Raw genomic sequence first — 12,856 nt, 5'->3', positions numbered from 1 at the left:
TTTCTTCTTCTTCTTCTTCTTCTTCTTCTTCTTCTTCTTCTTCTTCTTCTTCTTCTTCTTCTTCTTCTTCTTCTTCTTCTTCTTCTTCTTCTTCTCCTTCTCCTTCTTCTCCTCCTTCTCCTCCTCCTCCTCCTCCTCCTCCTCCTCCTTGGAGGAGGTTACAAGGAGTGGCACTGGACTAGGGAGGACTGGGAAGTGAGTGTCCGTGGGGTTCATTATGTGAAATTCCAAAATACTCAATAAAAATACTATGTTAGACTTTTAAAAAATGGTCTTTTATTGGCCATTAACATACCTCCTTTTACAGAGAATCTATCTACATTATTTGGCCATTTACCCTACATTTTAAAATTGAAATATTTTTAATTATGTACATATAATGAATGCTAACCCCATCTCAGAGGAAAAGATGGAGATATGGTCTCCCATTTTATACATTGTTCCATCATGACTTTGACTGCCTTTCATTTATAATTTGTTTTATTTCTATTTTTGATTCTGTTTCTTATACTTTTGCTATCCCAGTAGCAAGTCATTCTATATATCAATAAATGGAAGTATCAGCCCCCCCTGTATTTTCTACTAATGCTTTCACAGCTTCATCTTTTGATGTATTGGTCTATCTTGAGTTGATTTTTACACACCATGAGAAGCAAGAATGTTTTAACTTTTTGCACATGGAAATCCAATTTTTTTTCTGGATTTCCTCATTTGTTCCATTGACCCTGTGTCTATTCTTATATTAGTATCCTGTTGCTTTGATTCTGTCATATGTCTTAAAATCAAGTACTTTGATGCTTCTAGCTTTGCTGGGTTTCGCTCAAGACTGTATTGGCTATTTAAGGTCTTTTTTGCTTCCGTATAAATTTTTGTTTTACCGTGAAGCATGTCATTGGAGCCTTGATGGGGACTTCAGTGAATCTGTAGGTGGCTTGGAAATGATAGAAACATTTTAACAACGTTAATCATTCCACCCTAAGATGAAGGGATGTCTTTGTGCCTCTCTATACTGTTTTTGTAATTTGACCCATTGCTGCTATGTAGTTGTTATTACAGAAGTCCTTCACTTATGTATTTGACTTCATTCCTAGTTCTGGGCCTTTGTGTTTGTGGCTATTATGAATGGGATGGATTTAAAAATATCTTCCTTAAAATACTAGTGGTATATAGAAAAGCTACTGGCTGTTTGAATACTGAATGATATCTTTCTACTTTACTGAGTTCTAAAAAGCTGTCTAGCAATGACCCATACATTTTATGTGATTGTTCCAGTGTTCCATATTCTCTTGCTTCAATTTCAGTTTCTTTGATGTATTCCAAACTTTGTCTATTTAACCTACCATTTTAATGTGTTAGTATATAGATTTTCAAAATAATCACAACAATATTACATATGGCAGACATTGTCAAGTCTTCTTTTTCATCTCTACTTTTATTTATTTGGATTTCTCTCACTCATACTAATGACTCTTTATATTAATTTGTTTCTATTCTAATTTGCATTAATTCTTCCCCTTTACTCATTTTACGTTTGATTCAATTCTCTATGTTTTTAAATTCAATTCTTATATGGTTTTTGACAATTTTTTCTGTAATACATACTTTTATCTAAACACCATAGTACTACTTTGTACATCTACATGCTTTAGTAGTATTATATTCCTAAATTTATTTATTTCAAAAAATTTTTAATTTTCCTTCTGACTTACTAAATAACCCAAAAATTGTTCAAATTTATGTTTTAATCTGTCTTGTATTTTCATAATACTTTCTACAGTGTCTCTTGTTGAATTTTAGTTTTCTTCCATTGTCATCTGAAGAGGTACATAATATGATTTTATTTTTTAACTGTTATTAAGACTTGTTTTGCTCTTAAGTACCCTTTTTTCCTGTCCTCACGTAAGTTGGGCTTATCCTATCTCTAACTCATTCTGTCAAATCGTTTGCTGATTCATTACTTTGTCTACCCCTCAATTAGATATAACTTTCAAACATGTCTTGCTTCCATTTACAAACTAACTTTACCTTCATTGTTAGGAATTAAGGGCATTTCTGTATTCCAGCCAGATAATGCTGTAATCCAGGGCATATCTGTAATTTATGTCTATTCTAATATGGATCCTGGATACACCAACATTGGGGTTTGTTGGGAGACAGTTTAGACCTTTTATCTAGTTAGGCTGTAACTATGTAAGTAAGGTTTCCCACTACAATGCTGATAGAGTTTTTTTTTTTTTCTGGGAGTTTCTTTTATTTTTAATTCTGCAACTAAGAGATTCCTAATCTCTGGCTCTGAAAGTAATCAGGCAGGGGTGGTATCAAGATAATAATAATTTTATATCAAGTGTCCCTATTCTGCTATTGATTTCTATTTCCAGTGTTGTTCCATGATCAGTCACCTCACTACACAGCTCTTCACCCCTTGCTTTGGTTCATAGAAGAAGAGTAGGTGAATACATACTAACTGTCTCCTCTAAAGCACTTTTAAACATTTAAATTTTGGGATGGAGCCATGGGTCTACAATTGAGAGCACTGGATGCTCTTCCAGAGGACCTGGGATATTCCTAGCATTCACATGGTAGTTCATAACCACCTGTAATTCCAGGTCACAGGAATCCAATACTCTGTCCTGGCTCCTCAGGCACTGCTCAAAAGTTGTGCATAGACAGACATAAAGGCACCCACTTATATAAAACACTAATAACAATTTAAAGTTAACTGAAATGCATTCACAAGTGGAATATATATATATCACATACATATATCATATACATAAACATCATACACATACATACACATATACCATTTCCATTACTTCTCTCTTTCCCACAAATTTCTTTTTATATTTATTATATTATTATTCACATTTACTTACTGTTACTTTATACATGCTTATGTATTCATCGACTTACATGATCTAAAGTTGAAGCCACGTTGATCTGGTTACTTTCTTTCACTCACTTTTACTGTAGTTCATGTCCCAGCTTCACTTTGATACCTATTAGAGAATTACCCTTAAAATGTTTAAAACAGTTCCTCTCTCATAGACACCCATGAGATCACCTTGTTCTATCCTTTCAGAAAGAATTGGTAATATTCAACTTCTCTATTTCTGATCAGTGTGGAGTATAAGACAATTTCTCATGATAATTAAGTTAAAGTTTGTGGTTTCTTGCTTAGCTGTGATTATTTCTGTGTACCTCCCATCCTCTAGGACTTTCCTATTAGCAGTATGTGTCTATTGTTCCCTTCTTTGCTTTTAGGGGTTGTGTCATAAACATGAAATTTTTCTTTAATTTTTCTTATGCAAGTATTTACCCCTTCCTCTGATTTTTGCTTTTGCTAAATTCTAATGAATAGGAGATTTGAGATTCCTTTGTTCAGCATGGTAATCTCACCATTTGCCTCAAATTTGTGCCTTTATGTTTAACCACATTCAGTTATTTTTGCATATAATGTTAATAGAAGTCCAATTATGAATTATTATTTCTTCATGAGCTCACCAGGTTTTACCTTTACTGACACCCCTTGCTCACCTGAAAGTTTTTTAAGACACCTCTGAGGTGTGTCTGGTGTCCATGTGTTTTATAAGTGAAATCACACAACGTTTGGGCTGCGTACCTTGCTGGCTTCACTTATCATACTTTTTCTATGGTTCAACCCTAAGGTTATACCCGAATTCCCTACTTTGTGAGGCTGAATAGAACTCATTGTAGATGCTAATCAGAAGTTTGTGGGCATTTTATTGTGGTGATCACACGAATTTGGTTCTGCTTCATGTTTTCTGTGCTTGAAGGAATATGTTTACTGGCTGAAAAATGATGCAACTCCTTTTCAGTGGGCAATTTTGTTTAAGTCTTCGTTAGCTTTATTTTGTGATAAGTTTGCTATAAAATTCTGCATGTGGGTTTTGCAGTTGATTCTAGTAGCCCTGACCTGACAATTTATTTTATAATTTTGAGTCCATTTTATTGGACTCCTTGAAGTTTAGAATTTTGTTAAACATTTATACTCTTTTATAGATATCATTCTCTTGTCTCTGATACTTTCTTCCTAATATCTATTATGTCCTTTTTATAGAAGAACTGACTGCATAAGGATGTTGCTTCTGTTTTATCTTTTTTCTTGCCTTCTATTCATTTGAAGAATTTTGCCTTTAATATGTTTCAGCCAAAGCAGTTTGGCTGCCTCTGCAATTTACCTAGGAACTGGGTACATTCGCATCATCTGTGCTTACTGTGAATTGGGGACTTTTTTCTAGTATCTTACTTTATGTTTTGTATTTGCTATTTCAACTTTTTTTCTCTATCAGTTTTCAGATTGTTTCTTCTTTTTTCCTCTTAAAGTTTTGTATCTTGTTACCTTAAAATTTATATATTGCACCTACTTATTTAATAGTGACCTGTAAATTATTAACATACATGTTAAACTTTACAAAATCTAAAACTTACCAAGATTTATTCGCCCACCCTGAACAATACAAAGGCTTTAAGTATGTAAATGCACCTGACGTCTTTTATGATAACCTTAGGGACCTTTGCAATTCTAATTTGTTATAAAAGCAATATTTTTGAAATCTAAAACATGGTAAGCCAAAAAAGGGGAATTCAATTTACTCAACTCTAAAAATGGAAGTGCTTTTAGAAATAGAATTTAAAGTGAAAACCAGGAGGAGTTTTGTCCCCAATTATTTTTCCCAGGATTGCATCTCTTGTTATCACGTGTGCTTTAAAGTTTTCTCTTTTGTGAAATCAATTCAAAAGACTCGGATTGTTTCAAAGGTCAGACATTATAAATTTTTTATTATTTGTGGCAGCTAAAGCTATAACATGGGTAATAGCCTATGGATGACCACCCACATGACAAATAATGATGTAGCCACTGAGATGAGGAAAAAAATTCAGAAGCCATAAACAGGTTTCATAAAATAGCAACAAGCAATGAAAGCAAAATAACACAAACAAAACGCCAACCGTGAAACAGAGTCTTGAAGTCTCCCTGCCCTACACACCCATTAACACGCAGTACCTGTTGGCACAGGCACCAATGCTTACTAGGCAATAGGGAGGCCTTTATGAAATGAATGCATGATAACGTCCCTGAAAGTAACTGAATTGTTCTATTAGAGGGAGGGGTAACTGATGATCCTATAGACTCTGTCCTCTTTAGAGGCAAATTGGCCTTACATACTGAGTTCAGTAGCCTGAAAAGGACAATAGACTATTTAAGGTCAATTTATGAGGTGCCTTTTCCCACAGAAGTGCTTTTATGTTGGCCTGCTTATGATGTTTAAGGAGCATGACACATTTCCTACCAGTGCTAATAAGCAAAATGTCAATTTGGCTACATGGATAGTTTTTAAAGTCTATAGAACCTGACCTGTTTGGCATTTGATTTTTTTTTTTTTTTGACAATAAAAGAAAGAAGTGTGTCCTTCCATTCTCCAAACTGTGACATAAAATGACAAATAAAATTATCTTCTATAATTTTAAATTTTAAAAAGTTCACAAAAAATTTCAACTATCTTCAGCCAGCAGAAATTCAGTGTAATTTCTCTACCCACAGAAATGAGCTTTTTTTAATTAGTGGATAAGACTGTAATAATGGGTTGCTTCCTTGCTGCCTTGATTGTCAGAGCTTTTCCTGTACACTGGAAGCCATGATTCATTGTAAAAGTTCAGCGAGTTCATAAAATGAGCCACCTTTTCTCTTCTTACAGTCCTATTTTGTGTGACAGTTTGAACATAGTTGACCATGTTTATCTGGTGGTCCAGATCTGCCCTAATGAAACATCTGAAAGAACAAATAACAAGCATTTTTATTAACTAAAAATTTACTGTATGTGACAGGCAAAATTTTGGAAAACACATAAAATTACCAATTACAAATAGTCCTTCATTAATGGGGACATGTCTCTCTCTGCCCAAGAACTAATATCAAGGTATTTTCTTTGGAAACTATTTGACCTGGACTCCATTTCTCATGAATTTCTCAGTTATCTCTATGCTATATTATATTTAATAATTGTCTATTACATTCTTTCTTGTTTTATACTGCTGTTATTGTGAGATTTTAAAGATGGCGATATTTTTTGTTATTGTTGTTGTTAATTTAAGTAGTCAACATATTTGTGTCTACTGTGTATAGAAACACGTTGCCTGGGAATTAATTCCAGGCAAAGTTCATATCTTTGTATAGTTTTCTAGAGGCAAGATCCTGAAGTTTGGGTACCAGTCTGAAAAATCAGGAGTGATGTTTATCTCACTTTGTTATGTAACAACACAGCAGAGCGTCTGTGTATATATCAGTCATTAGATAAACACATGTGATAAATAACTATTATCAAGCAAGCAATTTGCCTCTTAACTTACATATTCATAATGTTGACATTGGGTATGTTGACTGTTATTAGTTGGGTTGGAAATCACAGTTATAAATTAACAAATAATTTTCTAAAGTTTTATTTACAGTTTCTCTAAAGCACACAGAAAGCACACATGTGTAAGAAGAAAGATGATAGCTTGGTTTATCCAAAAGGAGTACTAACAGTAGCTCTTCCCCCATTATCTAAAATACCAATATTATTGAAAGAAAAGCATGGCCTTTGACTTCCAAATATTTGTTATTTATTCTTAACACATAATAACATTTTAGCATTTACAAAACCCATGAGATAAAATGTAGCAGAAATACATCAGAAGAAGTGTAATGTCTTGTGTCCACTTTCAAAGTCAATTAGTAGTGTAAAGAACAGATCACATGCATTAGCACCCAACCAAATACACACTCAAGCGCACACAAGCACACACATACATACACAAGCACAAACAAGCACACACATGCACACTCATATGCACACATGCACACACAAGCACAAACATGCACACACATGCACTTATAGGTTTTACACAAAGCTTTCTCTATTTCTTCCCATATTCTTCCCATTTTTAATTTGAATTAAGCTTTCTTAATATGAAAGTTTCTGGAACCTTCCTTACCAGTTCCATGTGCTTCTTTATATTCCTAACAGTTTCAAAGCACCTTGACTTTTCCTATACAGTGGTCCTTATATTAATAATTTCATTGTGTAGCTTTAAAAACTAGCACAGTACTCAGCATCATTTGTGAACTCAAGAAACAGTGACTGTAAGACATTAACTTGAAAAAATATATATGTATATGACAGGAGAGAGGACAGAGAAAAATCCTAATATTAAAAGATTTAAGCAGAGAGAGAAATGACATTTAATGGCACTGGACAAAGATCAAAAATATTCTCTGAAAAGTTTGAAGAATGTTTCGGATGATTGTGGAGTCTCATAGTCACATGGAAGTACGTGCTATAGAAAGGCAAAAATGTGAATAATCAGGAGCAACAAATCCATTAGACACAATGGGCATAGTGCCAGAACTCAAACTTTTAGGAACCCGCAAGTCATCTTCCTTTTTAACTTCTTTTTTAAAAATTAGATATTTTCTTTATTTACATTTCAAACATTATTCCCTTTCCCAGTTTCCTCTCCGAACTCCCCTATCCCCTCCTCCCTCTCCCTGCTCTCCAACCCACCCACTCCCACTTCCTGGCCTTGGCATTCCCCTATACTGTGGCATAGAGCCTTCTCAGGACCAAGGGCCTCTCCTCCCATTGATGGCCTACTAGGCCATCCTCTGCTGCATATGCAACTACAGACATGAGTCCCACCATCTGTTTTCTTTGATTGGTGGTTTAGTCCCAGGGAGCTCTGGGGGTACTGGTTAGTTCATATTGTTGTTCCTCCTATAGGGCTGCAAGCTCCTTCAGCTCCTTGGGTCCTTTCTCTAGCTCCTTCAATGGGGACCCTGTTCTCAGTCCAATGGATGACTGTGAGCATCCACTTCTGTATTTGCCAGGCATTGGTAGAGCCTCTCAGGAGGCAGCTATATCAGGCTCCTGTCAGCACGCTCTTGTTAGCATCTGCCATAGTGTTTGAGTTTGGTGGTTGTATATGGGATGGATCCCCAGGTGGGGCAGTCTCTGGATGGTCAGTCTTTCAGTCTCTGCTCCAAATTTTGTCTCTGTAACTCCTTCCATGGGTATTTTGTTCCCCTTTTTAAGACGAATGGAGGTATCTCTGTGTTTCCATGTATCTTTGAAAAGATAGATTTTTTATTAAAGATACATTTATTATTTTCTTTATTTACATTTGAAGTGTTATTCCTTTTCCTCATTCCTCCTTCGAAACCCCCCCCCGTCCCCTCCCTCCCTCCCCCTGCCCACTAACCCACCCACTCCAGATTCCCTCTCCTAGCATTCCCTTACACTGGGGCATTGAGCCTTCACAGGACCAATGGTCTCTCCTTTCATTGATGTCCCACAAGGTCATCCTCTGTTACATATGCATCTGGAGCCATGGGTTCTTCGAAGTACTCTTTGGTTGGTGGTTTAGTCTGGGAGTTGTGGGGAGGAGGGTAATGGTTGGTTCATATTGTTATTCCTATGGGGCTGCAAACGCCTTCAATTTCTTGGGTCCTTTCTCTTAACTCCTGCACTGGGGACCCTGTGCTCAGTCCAGTAGATGGCTATGAGCATCCACTTCTGTATTTGTCAGGCACTGGCAGAGCCTCTCAGGAGACAGCTATATCAGGCTCCTGTCAGCAAGCACTTGTTGGCATTCACAATAGTGTCTGGTTTTGGTAACTGTATATGTGATGGATTCCCCAAGTGGGATAGTCACTGGGTGTAAACCAAATAAGCCTACTAAAAATGAGGTACAGAGCTAAACAAAGAATTTTCAACTGAGGAATACAGACTGGCCAAGAAGCACCTAAAAAAAAAAAATGCTCAACATCCTTAGTCATCATGGAAATGCAAATCAAAACAACCCTGAGATTCCACCTCACACCAGTCAGAATGGCTAAGGTCAAAAACTCAGGAGACAGCAGATGCTGGGGAGAATGTGGCAAAAGATAAACTCTCCTCCATTGCTGGTGGGATTGCAACCTGGTACAACCACTCTGGAAATCAGTTTGGTGGTTCCTCAGAAAACTGGACATTATACCATTATACCATTATACCATCTCTAAACATACCGAGAAGATGTAATAAGAACACATACTCCACTATGTTCACAGCAGCCTTATTTATAATAGCCAGAAGCTGGAAAGAACCCAGATGTCCTTCAACAGAGGAATGGATACAGAAAATGTGGTACATTTACACAATGGGGTACTACTCAGCAATTAAAAACAATGAATTCATGAGATTCTTAGGCAAATGGGCACAACTAGAAAATATCATCCTGAGTGTGGTAACCACGTCATAAAAGAACACACATGGTATGCACTCACTGTTAACTAGATATTAGCCCAGAAGTGTAGAATACCCAAGATACAATTTACAGACCACATGAAGCTCAGGAAGAAGTAAGAACACAGTGTGGATACTTCAGTCCTTCTTAGAAGGGGGATCAAAATACCCATGGGAAGAGATACAGAGACAAAGCGTGGAGCAGAAGAAACTGAAGGAAAAATACATTTAAAAATAGCAGAAAACGTATGAATTCCCTGCTGCCGAAGAGGTGGTGTGGCCACTGGACTTTTGATGAGTAGATGAGCTGCCCCTCTGTGTTTTGCAGATTGTCCTTCTTGGACACTGAAGAATAATCTAATGAGTCATCCAGAAGCATCTACGTCTTGGTCTTCTGACTGAATAACTTGATAAGTTAAAAAGGAAAAGTAATGTTAAATACAAAGGATCCAACCTAGTGTCTATAAATGGCACTCTCGATTTTACAGCACTGATACTCTTTTCTTCAAACTGTGACAAAACTCTCTCATCCTACACCTTTACATGAACACTGAAAGGTGTCAAAATATAGTCAGTTAACTGGCAATTTCAGAAGTGCTCATAGACTTTATGCACAATACCAGTGATTGAGATGCAGGGCAGTGTGTTCAGAAACAAGCCTCCTAAGCAGTCCTTCCTTTTTTGTGAATTCCTTCTAGGGCTGCGTTCAAACCGTTGGTATTAAAGAAAGCAACAAGTGAGTGCCTTCTTTTCTTGGGCTTAAAGATGTGTTTCCTTCAATCAGTTAGACTGTTGGTTTGAACCAGCTCATCCTGCCCAGGAATAGTTCCTCTTAGCTAGGCAGCAGGGATGGCTGTCAATTTGTAAACACCTGCTGAATGGATTTATTGATGTTGACTAATCCTCCCCCCTCCCCTCGCCCCCTAGTTTTTTTCCTGTTCCTCCCCCTGTTTATGTCTCTAACCTGATGAACTTAATTTGTTGACATGTTGCTCTCAGTATCTTCCTCAGTGCTGGGCTCACATTTCTTTCTCTTTTGCCCTTTTCTTGGCAGCCTCCCTTGCTGGAGTCCTCACGCGCGCGCTCACTCTCGGTGCACCAGACGCTGGCTGCAGTTGGCACTGATGGATTAGAGAAACATGGTCTCCTCTCCCGGACCCATTCTTCTCCTGCAGCCTCCATGTCACCTCACCCAGCAGCCGACTGTCCCCGCCAGCCTTCTTCTGCCACTGGTAGGCATCCCTAAAGACCCTTTAATAGGCGGGAGAAATGTGTAGTTCTTGTAGGATTAGCCGATTTAAATGCTCTGCATAACTCCAACAGCAGAAGGCTCCATTTTAACCCGACGCAACCCAAATTTTATGAGGTTATGTTGGCCCCAAGACAAACGGCACATCTGATAAATCTTGGGGCTTAGTATTAATGGCCTCATAAATTGTTATCATTCAAGGGCCTGGAAAATACATCAACAGGTGCATGGATCCCCCTTGGAAAGAAAAATCCCTACCACATTCTTCAGCAGTGTTCTCCAGACTCTTACCTTCTCCGAGCTTGGCCACAAGGAAATTTATGATGCTTGGCTTCCGCATTTGGCTCCAAAGAGTATCTCTTCCTCATTGATTTCTTGTTATTTTTTTTCTTCAGTGTTTTCTCCTGACTTCCCACACAAATGACTCATAAGAGTCAAGAGTACCAAGGCAAGCCTTGTTTGAAACTATGCATGTTTGTTTCATGTCCATTTATTATGCGCCTCTGGGTGGGCTTTCTGACCAACGTCTTCTTTTGCCTACAGCCGTGTTTGATATTTAAGAGTCTGGCTAAGGCAAAAATAAGTATATAATTGTAAGTCCAGAACAGGGTCGGGTCTGAAATGCATGCCAAAAATGGGGTCTATGTATCATACCTTGGCTCTCACACTGTGGCTAAGCAAATGAAAGATATTAAAACCCTAAGAGAGTCATGACATGGATATAACAGGGAAGAATTTATACATGCATTCCCCTAAGGCTCCAATGGGTTCTGTGATCATTTTTAAATCATTTTTCAGGATTCAGAGCGTGGATTTTTGGCATCTATGACCTCATGCTAATTAATCTCTGAGCTTGAAACTGTTAAATGCCATTGTATTATTTATCATGTTTTACTTTCAAAGTCAATTAATGGATTAGCCAGGTTAATGAACAAGTTATAGACATCTTTCATGGGTGCATATAGGAGCTAATTTGATAACCAGCTATGCCACAAACCAGCAGCATCTTATATTCATTGTTAAAGTTTGGGCATGTTTCCTTCTGTAAGTTAGCAGGGCCTCTCTGACGAGATCATCTACTTCCTGAATTACTGAAAATCTGCCTAGAGATACCACGGGGTCTGCACCTGCAGCCCAGTGTCAGTGGAAGCCTTTTGAATCGATCATGTCTGTGCTTTCCTCAGATGTATCAAAATTGTGCTCAAAACCAGGATTCCTAATATATACAGTAATACTTTTTCCATGATTTTTATGAGTATCTCTCTCCCTCTCTCTCTCTCTCTCTCTCTCTCTCTCTCTCTCTCTCTCTCTCTCTCTCTCTCTTTCTCTCTCTCATAATGAAAGATGTCTGATAAAGCTAGGCTGCCACAATGTCATAGGATTTTATGTCATGTCTGAAAACAGGTAGTAATAATACATTTTCAAGAGCTTTTCAAATTTACTTAAAGATTGGGAATGGTGTTTAATGTTTGAGGTTCTGATAATTTGGGAAAGGGAAAATATATTTTTCTCTGCTGAAATCATGTCTACTGCTCAGCTAGAAACCAGGCTCAGCTGTGGCTCACAGACTACATCCATGAGAGGAGAATAGCTGTAAGTTCACACTGAACATAGTCACCAAAACAAAAAATATCCATAAAATATTGTGTCTGCATTTTTCTCCCCTCCTACTCAGTATGACTGACAGCCCTCTTTCTTTTGTCAGTATGTTACCAGACTTAATCCATGCTAATACATTTTCTCTTTATACCACTACCATTTCTGTTAGAGTTGAATTTGAAATAGAATTATGGGGAAAAAAACTAAACTAATATTTTTAAAGTTATGAATATAATTAGAATATTTAATCAGTGCTCACTGAAGAGTGCAACTTGTAGAAAACAAATGTGCACAAACATTTCAGTGTAAGACCAGCCAAGTTTCTCTCCTTTCTGCCTGTGTGTTACCGTCTTTCCATGAATGAAAGGTATTTTCCAGTCAGAGCTGACTCCAGTGCATCCTTCAAGATTCAATGGTTCTTAAGATGCTATGTCATTCAAGAACATTTCACTTTCCAACTAAAACCAAAAGACATAGTATAGTCCCTTATAACACACTGGATTGTTTTCTGTCAAAATATCTAAATTCTGTTGATCTGGGGACTATATTCTAAGGGATATTCTGTAAGAGAAGGGGTGATTTTTCTGTTCTCACTGATGATAGCACTTAGACACATGACTCATACACATAGAGTATAGTAAGCAAATGAACCAACTAAGAAGTGGAAAACAAGAAAGTAAGTAGACAAGGGGGTTGTGTAAGGTTATTTAAAAAAAAAAAA

General features: G+C 37.2%; 1 protein-coding gene across 11 annotated transcripts in view; it reads left to right on the top strand.

The window, feature by feature from the left end:
* Positions 1 to 12,856, top strand: part of Hdac9 (histone deacetylase 9) — an 832,694-nt gene that overhangs the window by 573,099 nt on the left and 246,739 nt on the right. For all 11 annotated transcript variants that reach the window (XM_029484907.1, XM_029484903.1, XM_029484900.1 and 8 more), the window contains one exon: positions 10,342 to 10,519. In XM_029484907.1, the coding sequence (XP_029340767.1) occupies positions 10,342 to 10,519 (178 nt within the window). The remainder of the gene's footprint in view (positions 1 to 10,341; positions 10,520 to 12,856) is intronic.

This window comes from Mus caroli, chromosome 12 (genome assembly GCF_900094665.2).
Source record: "Mus caroli chromosome 12, CAROLI_EIJ_v1.1, whole genome shotgun sequence".
Lineage (NCBI taxonomy): Eukaryota > Metazoa > Chordata > Mammalia > Rodentia > Muridae > Mus > Mus caroli.
This window is presented reverse-complemented; position numbering and strand designations above follow the sequence as displayed.